Below are 16,794 nucleotides of genomic sequence, written 5' to 3'. Positions count from 1 at the left end.
ACTCGCCGAAAACAGCGTGCAAAATGGTCCAGACAGTGAAAGATGAACAAGGACAACCCGCCATCGAATACTGGACCCGGATGTCACACAGGTAGTTAAATTCCCCCCATAAAATTATATATATATATATATATATATATATATATATATATATATATATATATATATATATATATATATATATATATATATATATATAAACAAACAAAAACAAACATAATTTTCCCCCACCAGAGAACATAAAACTCATAAAACAAGTCAATAAGGGAAACCGCATGGACATTTGGGAAAACAATATTAAGTAAGAAGGCATAAATTCGCTGAGGTGATCAATGTCTAATCTTTCATTAAGACAATTATCTGATTGTAATATAAATGACGTTTCCACAAACAACCTTTCAGATGTATTTCTTTCAATTGCTAAGAGTTTAGTTGAATTGTAGTCCATGTTGTGACCTTATTCAAAAACGTGATTGCTAAGAGCACATCTCTCAGGATGTTTTCTACTATCACTTTTGTGTGGAGTGATTCTATCTTTAAGTAGTCTTGACGTTTGACCAATATATTCATTACTACAATTGAAACATGGTATGGAATAAACTGTGTGAGATTGAAAATTTGAAGTAGTTTTATTCTTAAGTTTTGAAAATAATTTATTTATGGTTAAAATGGTTTGGAATGCTATTTTGATATTTGAAGTATTGAAGATTCTGCATAGCTTAGGTGTCATATCACTAATATATGGTAAAGAGGTGAAGACTATAGGAACTGGAGGTGGATCAGTCCCAATTGTGATATTATTTGATTGTAAAGGATTCCTATGCAACTGGTTGTTATTATCAACTTGAACGTCAATGGATGACGTGCTAAATAAGATCTTCTTAAGTAGAGGATCTGGGTAAGAGTTATTGGTAAATAATTGGAAAAGTATTTTTAAGTTTTTTGAATGAAATGAAGGATCAGAAATCTGTAAATCTGTTCGTTGATTGTTTGTGATATGACCAGTAGTTCAAGAACCTTCCAGAACTGATAAGTTTACGATACCAGTCTATGAGAAGGACATTATCGAGTGTTATGATAAATTTGGTATCCAGTAACGGAACCCATTGTTCATTGTTTTCAGTTTCGATGGTAAACTGTGTATAAGGGTCATAACTATAGAAGATATTCACAATTCCAGATATTCCATCTTGGGGAAGGGAGATAATAATGTCATCGACATATTTTTTTAATGAAAAAGAAGTTGAAAGGAAGAACCTGTAAGACCAAGTCTAGCAGGTCATCCAAAACATATGCTGCTAAGATAGGGCTAATCTTTGCTCCCATTGGTGTACCAATGTAACAAAATTTATATTATTGCATCACATTTTTAGAGCTCTTCCTTGATAATGATAATAAATTTTATCGAAATATTGGAATAACTGGAATACCAATATATACCAGAGGCAGATATAGCTACATACGTGATATCCGGGTCCAGGAAATAATTCAACCCAACAAAGCAGTAAAAAGTATTTGAACTCAGTTATATTTTTTGAAATCGGAATGAATTTTATTGCTATAATTCTTTCTTCAGAGGTATGGAGCCCCTCTTTATCATGCATTCATATGACCCAGGTAGGTAACAGAGTTTTTGAATAAAAAACATATTTCCTTCTTTACTTTCAATGTTTGTTTCAGCTCTGAAGATCCATCAACTTGTGCTTCTGAAGTCACAGAAGTTATTCTATCATCCTTGGATGCATATAAAGGGCTCTATGCAAAAAGTCCTTAAGTGACTTTTTCTTGTATTGAGATACGGAAGATTGGAAGTTTCAATTTTTGCTGGAAATAAAGTGGTTAGAGTTTTAAAATTTTTAACTTTTATCAGAGATTAAACATGTATTTAGGTATTATATGGTGTATTTAGGTATTATATGGCGCATTTAGGACCTAATGTGACATGTTAATCAGAACTTTACAAAATCCACACTTCCATCACTAACACAAGCGGTTCAATTGCAGCAACAGCCATAGAAAAAGTAAATCTACTAGCCGAACAATTTGCGTCCCAGTCCACAGTCGATATTCTGGAAAAGGCACCATCAACTATTCCCAAATTAGAATCCACAATGCTGGAAATTACTTTTCGACAGCGTCTATAGTCAGGCGAATTTTAAAACAGCTCAATATCAACAAGGCGTCTGGCCCTGCTGAAGTGCCCAAGTCATCGTACTTAAAAGTGCACAAATGAACTCGCACTAGTAGTTCGCAAATTTTTGAACCTGTCTCACAAGAAAGGCTTTTCCTCCTTGTTGGAAGATTGCTCGCGTCCAACCTTTTCAATTTTCAACTTGAAAGCAAATTTATTGAAAGTCCCTAGTTTATTTTCAAAAATTTCATGATTCTTTTTCAGATGGTTTTCAATTTTATTAGGAATTTCTTCTTTTTTGTTTCTTTTTTGTCTTTAGGGGTACATTCAACAAATTGTAATTTACATAAACAAAAATTCAACATAATTAATGCGTTACGGCAAATGAGCGGAGGTCCACCGTTTCGTACAACATAGGTTTTGAGAACATACGAATCCTCTTCAAATATAACATTAAAATTTGCAGACCCTAATGGTTCAAATGTCATACCCACTAGAAAACAAAAATGTACTGAAATTAAAATCAAAAGAAATACTCTGATCCCTTTTCACAACTAACCGTTCAGTTGTGGGTGGTAAGATACTGAAGAAAAAAGAGTAAAATTTATCAGAACTCATAACTTTCGAAAAGAAGCGGTCAACTTGAATATTCAATAACTATATAATTGGAAATATGATCAGACTTTAATTTCCAGTTTCCACTTCGAAAATGAATCAACTATTGACTTTTCAATATCATATTCAACAGCTAAACTAATCATCTTGTTTCAAAAGTAACCAACAAACATATAAACATATAAGTGACCGCTGTCAAAAATTTTAGCTGGTAGCGGCCAAGAAGTGGTTATTTTTGGAATATTTCTTAAGTAATCTACTCTTTATAGGTAGTACATTTTCAAGGTCATAGATTTTTTACGCGCTCTTTAGTGAACTCTGTAATTTGCAATCTACAAACCTGCAACACTGCCTACTCTCTATCGATTGTTTTTGTTTCATTGGTTTCAGGCACCAAACGTCGCATCGATCAGCAACTGACATCAACTTTGCGAAAGAAAAAGTACGTATATTACGTTCTTGAGCAATCAAAACAATTAAATTTTAGTGCGAATTACAATGAAGTTTCTCTACAAAGAAGAACATCCATTTGAAAAAAGGAAACTGGAAGGAGAAAAAATAAGAAGGAAGTATCCTGACAGGGTACCAGTGAGTATTTTAACTATTTTCATGTATAGGGTCCTGTTCAGAACAAAGAAATGATTTTAGCTGATAATTTGAAATTATATCGAAATACAGTTGTTTGTATGTCTAGTGCCTAGAAGTATTTTTAGATTTTGAAAATTCTTGAATGTCTTACGGTTGCAGTAAAATGACGTAAATAACTTTGTTTTATTTACGTCCCTTTCTGTGCAAATGGCGACTGAGGGAAGGTCATTTGATTTGATCTTCCTCTTTTCATTTGTCAATCGTCGGGGACAAAAGCGCTTTAAATCGGAGATTGCGGAAACCCTCTTCTATCGAATTTTTTTAAATATCTAAAGGTTTTTTTGTTGGAAATCGAGCAAAATGTCTATTTCAATCATAAACTATTTCACCATCTTTAAATACCAGTTCTTCCTTATAATGTCAATATATACAGCTGATTTTTTGTAACGAATGCAGTTCCCTTTTTTTCAATTGCTTTAGAGTCTGATCTTTTATAGAAAAAAATCCTATCCCCCCTCATTGAGGGAAAAATATATTTTAGCACTGGTTTTTAAAAGAATACAAAATCAATATCAAAGGACTTTTATTGTACTATTTTCTCTTAATAAAAATTGCTGGCGATTCACAATGAAATATTCTGAACATAAAGCAACTCTCCTTTTTATTTTTGTTGCTTTTGATGGATCACTAACTACTAGTTCATAATGGTTACACAAAAATTGTTGATCCTTCTGTAGATTCTTGTTTCTTACTGTTACTGAAATTGAGCCAAAATATGAAATATCAGTGCAATCTTTTGAAAAAAAGTATTGAATTTGTGTTGCCATTAATGAGAACAGGGACTTTCAGTAAAGATTAGATTGAAAAAAAAATTCAAACACCTGATCTCTGAAATGAAAATTCTAGACTCATCTCTAACCGTTGAGGATATAGTCATAACTAACTTTTTTAATGTAATAATTTGAAATCTATGTCTAGTTGAGTGAATTATCAATCGACCTTAATGTTATTACCATTAGTCATATTCTGATTGGGAAACTAATTCTATGACATTTATCTTGAACTTCTCAATTCTATGTATATTTAAAGACACCTCAGTAAAATCTGACAACCAATATACACTGCACTAATCATATTCAGCAGTAGAAGTGTTTTATGTCTCGTGGCGTACTTGTGATTTTCACTCGTATGCTTCTTTTCATCCAGTAACAAGAGTTTACTGGACTTAAATTCTTGATTGATTTTTGATTCCTTGTCAATTCAGGGCAGATCATATCAGAACAGAACATTAAAGCTGTCTGGTGACTTATAAAATCTATTGAGCATGAATCGATACTTCACATTGATTTATTGTGAATAAAGAAGGGCAGAACCATCCCATCTAATACCATCTGAATTGGAAGATATCAATAAATATTAATAAAAGTTTTTAAAATTAGGTTTAGAAGTTTTTTCTTAAGATGTCCCCTATTCAACTCAGATGAACCTCTTGATGAATGTTCAGATAACCAGTTGATAATAATTAGTTCTATTCAGCCTACATGAATTCTATGACAATTTCAACTCACTATGACTGACTATTATAGTTATAGAAGTTGTTTGTATATTTTTTTGATGTTTTTTAATGGTTATTGCTTGCTATTGATATATTGCTTTTTACATGTATTCATTTTGTCTATGTATTATCCTATTTGTCATTTTTCATTTATATTTTCTGCAATGCTTTGTCAATAAGAGTACATTCTTGAGACAACGTATATTTTGAATTGAATTGAAAATTTCAGAACCAAATTCCATCAACTTATTTTTTTACTACTCATTCAATACATGTGAAATGGGGTTATTCAAAAACACTAATTTTCCATTAAAATTACAATATCGCGGAATCGACTGCATTTTGGTGTGGATAACCTTAATGAAAGTCCTCTTAGAAAGTAGAAATAATCGAAGAATTCAAAAATGAAATGGAAAAGGGGGTTTTCTGGTAGTTCAGATCATATATATGGAAGGGGGGTAATGGAAGTAATTCCACCTCCGACATCAACATTCAATACTGAAATGAAAGGTAGAACTAGAACCTGTGGCGTAGAATAAGTCTAAAACAAGCACTGTTCCCAAACACCAGAATTGCAACATTCTTGCGCTTTTCACCAAACAAGTTGGAGTCTTCGGAGATGAAGTACAATAACTCACAACTTTAAAACTGGTCTAACAGGGTACACTTTCACTTTCTGAATGATTTCGGGAAGAAATTCACGGGAAGTTTTCTCGTAAAAAATACCCCTTTTTGTAACAGAGCGATTCATATAAAGATGAACGATGGACTCTCTGGAATGGGACCTTCGTCACTGTTCATGGTTCTCGTGGCACACTTTGCTTTTTCCAGACTTTCAAAAACATAAAAAAATCTAGTATCGCCGATCTCAACAATTTCAGACAGTTTTCATTTATTCTCCAAGGTGTGTTGAGTGACTAGAATTTTCTGGTCTGTGAAATCGGATATTTGCTATGTGTTCTTTGAAATGAGTTTAAATAGCTTGCTCACTCTAACCAATGTATTTTCATCAACATTTTTCAACATCTTGTCTTTAAAGATGTTTTGAAAGCTACTTTTACGTTCAAATTTTTTGAAAATTCAGTTCAATCTGTTTGTGTATCTTGGTTTTTATGGAATTTTGAATCAATGTCTTCTTGAAAAGTCAAAGATTTACTAAAATTCTTCCATAATTTACGTTTCCTCATTAACATATCTACTATATTTGATGTTTACCCATTGCTTTCAGTTATGTGCCTGATAGCATTTTTCTCAATATCGTATCTTTCCTAACCCAAGGAAAACATAACAAGCCTATGGACAAGAAAGTTTGGTAATGCCATTTTGTGCTGTGGAAAATGGTGTGAGCTGGTATTTTTCCTATACACATCAAATTCTAGACTCTGGCTGCTACTCCTAATCACTAAGACATTTAAGAAAAGTAACTCTCCGTTGTTTTCGATTACATATGTAAGCTTAATGTTTGGGGACCTGTTGTTTGAGAGTTGAAAGTCTTCTCTCTACCTTAAATTTTTTTGTGTCAAAAATTGAAAATATATCATCTCCATATCGTATCCAAGTCCGTGGAAAGTATTCTAACTTTTCTTTTGGCTTCCAATTCAAATATGCTCATGAACAGATTAGCAATAAAGGGGGACAGTGGGTTCCCATTGCGAAGCCTTCGTACTGTCTGCGTGACTAGAAACAGTTGTTCAATTGGAAAGTATTCTGCTTCTTTGCAGATTTTTGGTAGTTGTACGTAGTCTTCGATTACTCCGCCACTGAGACAGTTGACTCTCGGAAGATCCCTGAAATATTCAATAGTTGTTGGTATATAGACACTTGGAATAATAATAATTGTAATTCTCTCAGTAATTCAATACTTCATCATAATTTTTAATATTTTGACTGAACTTGCTAGTAGAGGAATTCGTTTATAATTTTTTCATCTCCTGATTCAAAAATTTTATTGATAAGATGAACTGATAAATGAATTGTGTTGGTATTTTGGATTCATTAGAAATAGGTAATATTTTTTCGACAAAATTTTGTCATTTCATTTTGGTTTTTTATTGTATATTTTGTTTATACTATGAATTGAAATTTTTCAATTTCCTCCTTACAATATTTTATTTTACCTTCACTTTTTATTTGAATCAAGTTATTTTTGTTAGTTTTGTATTATTATTCTATACTTTTTTCCTTTGAAGGTAGTGATACTAAGTGAAGTAACTTGATTCCAAATATTTTTCATTGTCTTGTAATTTTTTTTATATCTTCGACAATTTAGTTATTGTTAATAACATATATTTCTAACCCATATCAATAATTTATTTCCATTTCTATTCGATTAGAAAACTAGGAATTTCTTGGGACCACGTTCATTTTCAAATTATTTAATGAAAACCATCTCATTTGCATCTAATATAATTGCTTCAGAATTTAGATATTTTTGAATGTTTCCTTCTAGTGAAATACTTTCAATTGTATTCAATTAACTATATGTACACATATATTCCAAAGAAATATCTATGAACAAATAAACAGTACATCAAAAGTAAATAAATAGTAATAAACTTGAACAAGTTTTCATTCATATGCCTGAAATGAGTGAAATAAACTTCAAATCAAATAAATAAATCCAACCCGAGATTTTCTTTTTTTATGAAAATTTTTTTTTTCAATCAATCATTTCAAGATTTAAGGTACATATCATATTTTTCACTATTTTCGTAGGTGAATCTCACGACAAGCTTTTTTATCTTACAAATGGGTTTGATGTAATTTGTATTTTTTTGCTATTTTTAGAGCATGTAAATAAAAGTTTGTTTTTGAAAATGTTTTTTTGCCAAGTACTTATCTTTTGGGTCATTGTTCCGTCTTCAATCTCTATAACATTTGTTGGAGCAACGCCAAACTATCTCTAACCTTAAAATTGATATGGTGGCCACCTTGTTCTCCAATTTGAACGTTTTTCCCTTTAATATTTTCGTTTGAAATTTATATCATGACGGTGTTTAAAAAACATTGTCCACCACCTTTGGGACTCCGTCATATTGGATTTAAAGTGACATGATGTTATTTTTGGTATTTTTTCAGCAAACCCTTTTTTGATATCCATATCATGGGTGTGCATAAAAAACTATTTCGCCATCTTCGGCGTTTCACTATATTGAATGTAGAATAATTTTACTTAAAACCATACATTCATTCATTGCCATCCAAACTTAACGTGTATGCAGAAATTCATTCCAATCCATGAGGATAATTACTTTGAAATTCAATTGCAAGATTCGACCCTATCAAATATAAATACTAACATTGCAAGAAATGAAAGGTTGTGAAATAATAATTAATGGTGACCAATAATATGAAAAAAAAAATCATTAAAAAATCAATACATGATATTGTATTTCCTTGTAAAATAATTTTATTGTTTTTCTTTGCTTGGTAGGTAATTGTTGAGAAAGCACCGAAAGCAAGGATTGGTGATGTTGACAAGAAAAAATACTTGGTACCATCTGATTTGACAGTTGGACAGTTTTATTTTCTTATCAGAAAAAGGATTCATTTGAGGCCTGAAGACGCATTATTCTTTTTTGTGAATAATGTAATTCCACCTACATCTGCAACTATGGGTTCTCTGTATCAGGTAATTGAACTATTGAATTTTCAGTTTCTCACATAAATCGTCTATTCAATGCCATAACAAGACAGTTCGAAGGAAAATTTTAATACCATAATAAATGGTATTCAATATTTTATTAAAATATTCCAGTTTTTATATCTTACAACCATAATATGCTAAAAATTAATTTTTTTTCAGGAGCATCACGAAGAGGATTTCTTCCTGTATATAGCATACTCTGATGAAAACGTATATGGTTCCGAAGAGTAATTTTCTTTTCAATTAACTTCAATGTATCAAATTTCGGTTCATATAAATGATTGGTTATTTTAAATATTTAAATGTATAATTTGGAGATATTGTCAAGTATTTCTTGATTGAAAGTATCTAGTTTTTATTAAAGGGCTCTGACTTGAATTGGGTTATTATGATATAAGTGCACATATTATTTTGAGTGTGTTAACAAATAGGTTAGGTAGGTTAAATCAAAAAAACATATTGGATAATGAAACTAGTAGGTGTTAGTTCATGTGATCTAAGAATGAAATTGGTTAAAAATAAATAATTACCTTCACAAACTTTCTGGAGTATGTTATATCTCCTAACTCTCCAAATAATGAGAACTGGAAAATTTTTAAAATCTCTACCTATACTATGAAATTCAATGTAATAATTAGCAGTCTCATTTCACTCTACTATGAGGTTTGCAAGTTTACATTGAAATTTAGATACATCTATACATTTTGTCATACTATAAATCAAATCAGTAGTTGGAAAACTGTAGTCAACTACCGAGATTAGCTGAGAGATTCATTGTTTTTCAATTGCTACATTGTGGAAACAAGCTAAAGATGCTATTTGCCACTTTTATAAAATATACAAAAGAAGACAACTATTCTACATGTTTTTGAAACAAAAATGGTTTGCCATTCAAACCCTTCACTCAAAGCACCAATACATTTGGAGCGATATAGGAATGTAGGCTTTCGTGGCTGGCGTTAATGTTTCTGGAGCGATATTATCTGATAACTATTCTGTACTCCATTAGGTAAGAGATCATTGGGACCAAGAATTGTGTAAACTACTTATTGGTTCTTGAAATCATACAGATTACGATTTGAGCAAGACTAAGGTGGTACATTCTGTGAAGAAATAAATAAGTAAATGAATATAAATATTTGACGATATTTATACCCCAAAGCAAGTCAAAATATTTTTAAACATTAACAATTAATATAATTTAAAAAAATTAGAAAAAGAGATCATATTTCATTAGAGCTGAAACTTGCAGACAAATATTTTTTGTCAACATCTGAATATATTGAATCATCATGAGTTCTTGTCAATAAACATCAAATAATTCAAATCTACAATTATTTTCAGAGTTCTTATGCATCCCAAAAAAAATATGTAACTGATATAGAAAATCTTCAATGATTTTTGAAGAGTTCTCATATATTTCCATAAAAAACATATTCATCAGAGGTATATGGAAACAAGATTTTGGCTCGTTCATAATTAAGTTGTTATTCCTGAATACATCTAGAACCATACATCTGGAAATTATAAAGAACTCTCTTGTAGTCGATCACATCATGCCCTTCTGCAAGTATATAAATGAACCCAGTTTTCTTACCTCTACCTAGGTTTGAAAATTCAGTAATTGAATTTTTAATAGATATGTGAGATTCATACAGACAATTTACCCATTATTAAATATTTGCAAGGCGTCAAGAAAGGCTGTCGGGGAGTTGGCTACATAGTTGAAAATAGCTTGGTTCAAGTATTTTGTGTATAGTTTTTTGAACTCATTTTCACTTATTTTGTTACGAATAATGCCTTCTCAATATTTGTACTTCTCTGTCTGAGCAAGAACTTTTAGGTCTTTGGTTATTTCAATATTTGATTCAGTAGTATATTGTTGAGAAACGGCAATTCCATTTCGAAAAATGTTGTAGAATGCACTATCGAAAAAGTTGAAAAAAATGTTATACACTAAAGTTTGAAGTCAATCATCTTAACAAAGATTTGATTTTTTGTACTCAGAAAATTTTGAAATAACATTTACGAGTTATTAGAACCAAATATCAAATTCTCATGTAGAAAAATATAATTTGGAAATGATAAAATAGTTTATAAAATGTTCAATAAAGATTATTTGAACATACACATTGATATTTCCATAGTAATTATCAAATGAGGTTAGAATGGACAGATAAACCTGCAAAGATCATCAAGGTTATCAAAATATATTTAAAAAATGGTTAATTCCGGGTAGATATTTCTTTCGTTAACCTTTATCATTTTATAAATGACGTAACCGTATTGTGTTGACATTGAGTTGACATGTGATGCACTGTTTGGAATCTGTGGTGTAGTAATTAATAATACTGGAGTTTTATCTCAACACCAAACCGTTATTTTAACACCTCGACACGTGTCGACAAAACTTTTGAAACAGCCTAACACATTATCTTGAATCAAAGAAACATACAATAGTTTACAGTCTATTTACGACTGTAATGCCAAAGGCAGTCCTTTGTTGATTTTTGGTCCCTAAATGCGAAAATGATAGTTAAAATTTCCGAACACGTAAGATTTTTGAGTTATGATTTTTTTTCACAAAAATTTAATGAACACGACATTCCAAATTTGCTTTCCCCCTAAATTGAGCAAATTGTTTAAAATCTGGCAACAGCGCCTAAAACAAGTTTAAAAGCCGTTCTGCTTCATAATGGTAACAACCCTTAGTTAGGGAAGCTCTTGATTATACTGTAGACGACCCCTTCCGATATAGAAGGTTCCGACACTCTGTCGAATGAGGCCCTCATGTCCCCCCGTTAACGGATGAACAAATTTTTCATCCATCCCACCCCAGCCAGGTAGGGGTACATGTCTGAGGACTTTCATACCGCCACCACCTCTTAGTCATGTCCTGATAAAAATCAGCTACAAGGGTAAGGGACTTAGGCTCCAACCTGATTGAAGTGAAGATGGCTGTCGATGATGGTAACAAAAGATTCTCTATTCCTCTTGCACATGTAGTTGCTATGAAGGAAACACATGAAAGTATGTCACTTATTCTAAGTGCAATAAGTTATAATACGTATAAGTGGCAAATATGTGGTGACCTAAAAGTCATAGGAGTATTAATAGGTCTTCAGTGCGCATTTACGAAGTTTTGCTGTTTTATTTGCCTTTGGAACAGGCCAAGCTAACGTGATGAATATATCTCTTGTTAATCCCAAAAACGTTTTGTTATTTCCATTACACATCAAACTGGGTTCAATGAAAAAATTTTGTAAAAGCATTAGACAAAGAGGGTGATGCGTTTGAATATCTTGAACACGTTTTTCCAAAATTAAGTGATGCAAAGCTCAAGTAAGGTATATTTGTTGGACCACAAATTAGAAAACTACTAAGTGATCAACAGTTTGATCAAAAATTAAGTAATGTTGAATTAGCTGCGTGGAGTTCTTTCAAAAGAATTGTTTCGGAGTTTTTAGGGAACAAGAAAGTAGAAAATTACAAAACACTTGTAGAAGAACTACTTGAAAACTACTGCAGAATGGGATGTCGCATGTCTCTCAAAATCCATTTCTTGCACTTCCATCTGAATTTTTCCCCAGAAAATTTGGGTGCTGTGCCACCAAGACATATTGACAATGGAGCAACGTTACCAAGGCAGATGGGATGCAGCAGTGATGGGGGATTATTGTTGGTTCCTTATGAGAGAAAACGATGAAACATATAAACGAAAGTTAACATTTGCAAAAAGGTTATGCACAAAAGACTTCATTTGAATGTTTTTTCATGTGTATTGTAAATAAAGTCTGTTATCCTCAAAATATACTGTTTTTTTCTTGTTTTGATCTTATAATTTCCCTATATGTGAAAATTTTTATATAAAATAAAAATAACTATAACTCAAAATCTTTACGCGATGGAAAATTTTTGATGTTGATGTCGCAGTAAGGATGCTTCAAACTCTCATGTATAGCCATTATAATATTAGTCGCAATTTTGTTTTCTTATTTGTTGGCTAGTGTATACTCTATCCAGACAAGCAACAGAGTACTCCAAAACATTATCGTGCATAGTGTACTTAATTTCCCAAGCAAGGCTGCTTGTACAAAGTTGCACTGAGGAACAACCGAACTTTTATTTGATTTTTTTATATGCGGCTGGGTATAGGAAAATTGTTTATGCAGAGTGTAAGGACACAACTTAGCAGTTTCTTCAGCCGTATCAGTACTTGACATTTTTTAAATTTTAAACTTTAAGATAACTTATACATTGTGTAGAAGCCAAATGAATTCATTATTTCGGTAACTATACATATTTAAAAAAAACCGAAACACGTCAAATGAAAATTATAATTTGACATTCTTCAACGTAAAAAGGCAGCAGAAGTTCAAAATTTTCGCCACGAACGTTTTGGCAACTTCCAAATCTCAAGTAAAACTGTCTTCTAACATTATTTAACATATCAGGCGTGAGCGACCTAATCGTAAGCGTTATTCGTTCTTTTAAGTTATTCAAATCTGAAGGTTTAGTTTTGTACACATTGCTCTTTACATACCCCCATAAAAAGAAATCTGATGATGAAAGATCAGGTGATCGCGTTGGCCATTCGATCCCTATCCACCGATTGGAAAATGTATCGAGGTATTGTCGGACATTAACTTAGTTTGTGGTGGTGCTCCATCCTACTGAAACCATATCGTATTCACTGGAACTTGAGGGTTTCCTGTATCAGGATATAAATTTGCTAAACTTGGAATGACATCATTTTGAAATAGTGCCAAATAATTATCGCCATTCAAGTTGCCCTTAATGAAAAAGGAACCAATGATATGGTTTTCTACAATCCCTGCCCAAACATTAACCTTTTGAGGGTATTGCGTGTATTCTTCTCTCATCCAGTGAGAATTTTCCATTGACCAGTAGCGGCAATTTTGCCGATTAGCATGACAATTGTGAGACAAATTACACTCATCAGAAAACATAACGTCTTCTAATGGGGAATGTTCCTCAATTTGGGTTATTACAGCAAATGCAAGTTTGACAAAATGAAGTTGAGTTTAATTCATGAATTTTTCAAATTCACTTCGAAAAGTATTCAAATTGATGTTTCAAATGTTGGGTTTTAATTTTTAAAGGGATTTGTTTCTAATTCACATATTGGCAACAGCGCCTATATCAAGTTGAAATAATTTATACGTACCTAGATATTCTACTTTAAAAAAGGAAAATTATTTTTATAAATCAACAATTAAGGCAAAATATAAATTATAGTTCAATACCACCTCCATAAGCCACATAAACAACAGTTGTTTTGTTATTTATTTATATAGAGGAAGATAGTTTAGGTGCACAAAATGTCATATCTCACAGAATGTCTCGGAACACAAGTAAACAGAACAGCACGCCTCTGAAATATGTCATATGTGTTTGTGTCATACAGGTAACGGATGTCCTTTATTAGCTATAACCGATGTTGCCAGATGGTGAAATAGAAACGAATCCCTTTAAATGTTGAATGCATTATTTCATTCATCTTTTTTAAGTATTTAAATAATTTTTTAAAGAAAAAGGTTGAAATGATAAGTTTAAAATGCGTTGTTTTAGGGCTCTTTTATGAAAACTACTTGATTTTCGTCAGGAGGAACATTCCCCATTGGATGATATTGTTATCCAATATGTCAATCATTTACTCACAAAAATAAATTCTATAAAAATCGTCTTCTATAAGCTCCTGAATAGGTATCATTTATAGGGATGCATTTCATTTTCTTTTAATATGTTTACTATCGGTGTATGGCTAACATTGAATGTAGTGGATGCCTGTCTACTCGATGCATGTGGATTTTTCTCAAACTCGAGAATCACATATAATTTCAGTTCATCACTCATTGCATTGGCAGCTGCTTTTTTATTTGCCCCACATGACCAAGCTCGCGAAACTGCTTCTTTGTTTTGCTTATTGTTCCTTGCGATATGGGTGGTAAATTAGGAAATTTCTCATGAAATAGGCGACCTACTTCCTGTTGTGTTCGAGTTTTATCTCCGTAACCAATCATTTGTAAAGTAAAACTGTCATTTTATGCATTTCTGTTAATCTATCCATTTGTCAGACTTGAAATTAACGAACTTTAAACTTAAATTAAAATAATGACAACGAATGCAACATACAGAACAAGTTGAAAAGGCATTTTAAACTAACGTTGCCACGGAAATTATTTACAGTTTTTTAAAAGATTCCATCTAAAAAGAACATTGCTATGGTTTTTGCTTACTTTCTTATTATCAATACCTCACCATGAAATAAGTTTTGAGTATATTGCAAAAAGTTTTTAGTGTATTTTATTGAATTTAAGTAACCACATTATTTTTATTTATTATATCTCAATTGTTGCAATAAACTTGAAAGCGATAACATTTTTGAATGGAGAATGAAGATACCTTTCAAATGATGTATCACAAGCATATACTTTCCATTTAAAAATAACGATGGTGGACCGATACATACTAGTATACTATATAGCTTGTTGAAATAACACTTTTAATTTTATACAGATTTTTTTAGGGATTTCAAATCAATTTATATCATATTAGGCAATGGAAGTCCGAACTGATGAAATGCCCCACGAAACATTGTCAACCGCCTTCAAACAAAATTCGAATAATTGACATTAATTATTATTATTTGTGAACTTGAAATATGTAATATATTAATAATAATAAATGAATTTATTGATAGCAGAAATAACATGATAAAATATGGAGAAAAAAACTAATTTGTCAATAGAGCACAAGATTTAACAGAGTTCATGCTTTCTCTTGCACCTTACAAAAAAAAATGAAAAAGATAAAAAACAAATGGCCTAAATTGTTATTGTGATACCGGGTACAACATTTTATTTGATTAAAGAGGGGAGATTAGGCGGATATCAATACAAACATAAGAATACTACAATTATTTTAGCTATAGCCTATAGCCAATGTGTCCTAGAAGATATTCGGGTATTATTGTTTTTTCAGGTGTTCTTTCAGGCAGTACCTGAAACTGGACCGAAAGGAAGGTTCAACGGAGTGTCTAACAACATGGATCATTTTATGCCTGATGTTCACATCATAAACATCAGTTCGATAAGTTATTTTTTTATAGAGGTAGGGAGGTGTTCTATTGACAATAACTTTATGAAATAACGTTGAAGACTGAAGAGTCCGCCTATCGTACATTTTCAGCCACCTGGCTTTTTTAAGTGTATGAGAAATCGGTTCTGTATTTGATACCATACGAAAATCTCAAACAAGAGTTTTAAACTTTCTGAATTTGTTGTTACTCAGTTTTGTTCAGAAAATAATGATATACTACGTCACAATCTTTAAAATTAGATAGTATCACGTATTACAATGCATGTCCAAGCCAAGGAAGTTACAGAGCTCGCGAAATTTTGATCTGTGATCAAAGTTAATTATCTACTTTGTTTGAACAAAAGATTATCCATAGAGTTTTCAAAAGCAGAACATTTATGTCTAGGGATTCGATATTATACAATGGGGCTAAAATATATAATCGTCTGCCAGTAAACATAAGAGTTGCAAACTCGTCTAACACATTCTTTGGAAAGATTGGAAAAAAAATCTTGTTGATAGACTCTGTTATAGTCTAGAGGGATATTTAAATTATTATTTTTTAGTTATTTTCAAAGGAGTTTTAATTTTAATTAATATTATGGTACATTTAATTGTATTGTATGTTTTTACTTGGTAATTTATTAAATCCCTTTCATTATTTATATTTTTTATTATTGAGTTGTGTAACAAAATTTTTGAACCCTACTGGTCACACTTTGTCAACAAGTTACTATCAAGTCCAGTAATATTAATTACTACACCAAAGGTTCCAAACAGTTCATCTCAAGTAAGTTATTATTATAACAATTAGCATATTAAAAAGTATTATGAAAATTGTTAATTGTAACTGAATGAAAAGTTGAAAACATATTGCCGAATCAAACACAACTCATTATCACGGGTCCAATTTGTGGCAGTTTGTATCAATTCAGACATTGCAGTTACAATGTCAATGGGGAATCGGTTCAGTTTATTTGCAGCATTCAATAAAATTTAACTTTTTTAAAGACTGAGCTCATTGAAAATACAAAAAAAAAACATTAACCACTACTTTCCTCCACAAAAATTACTTTCTTTCCCTATTCATCAAACAGTCACTAATTTTAGTTCAGAGAGATTTACATTCATTAATTCATTGCTCGTGTTTTTTAATGA

The 16,794-nt window shown here is 31.5% G+C and overlaps 1 protein-coding gene and 2 long non-coding RNA genes across 3 annotated transcripts; 2 read left to right on the top strand and 1 right to left on the bottom strand.

Moving 5' to 3' along the window:
• Window positions 1-216: 216 nt before the first annotated feature.
• LOC141485960 (uncharacterized) lies at window positions 217-1,960 on the top strand. Its single transcript, XR_012467561.1, has 3 exons — window positions 217-588; window positions 1,374-1,617; window positions 1,681-1,960. It is a non-coding gene; the product is annotated as an uncharacterized lncRNA (long non-coding RNA).
• Window positions 1,961-3,112: 1,152 nt separating this feature from the next.
• On the top strand, window positions 3,113-9,074 carry LOC111515651 (gamma-aminobutyric acid receptor-associated protein). Its single transcript, XM_074183717.1, has 3 exons — window positions 3,113-3,334; window positions 8,323-8,520; window positions 8,695-9,074. The coding sequence occupies exons 1-3, from the start codon at window positions 3,245-3,247 to the stop codon at window positions 8,764-8,766; spliced, it is 360 nt and encodes a 119-aa protein (XP_074039818.1). The 5' UTR covers window positions 3,113-3,244; the 3' UTR covers window positions 8,767-9,074.
• Window positions 3,903-13,926, bottom strand: LOC141485961 (uncharacterized). The gene is made up of 2 exons (XR_012467562.1): window positions 13,079-13,926; window positions 3,903-6,676 (listed from the first exon to the last, which is right to left on the bottom strand). It is a non-coding gene; the product is annotated as an uncharacterized lncRNA (long non-coding RNA).
• Between the last annotated feature and the right edge of the window lie 2,868 nt (window positions 13,927-16,794).

This window comes from Leptinotarsa decemlineata, unplaced genomic scaffold, assembly GCF_025532065.1.
Source record: "Leptinotarsa decemlineata unplaced genomic scaffold, Ldec_3_MD MMD2_tig00026340_RagTag_RagTag, whole genome shotgun sequence".
Lineage (NCBI taxonomy): Eukaryota > Metazoa > Arthropoda > Insecta > Coleoptera > Chrysomelidae > Leptinotarsa > Leptinotarsa decemlineata.
The sequence above is the reverse complement of the archived record's forward strand: the minus strand, read 5'-3'. Positions and strand labels throughout refer to the sequence as shown.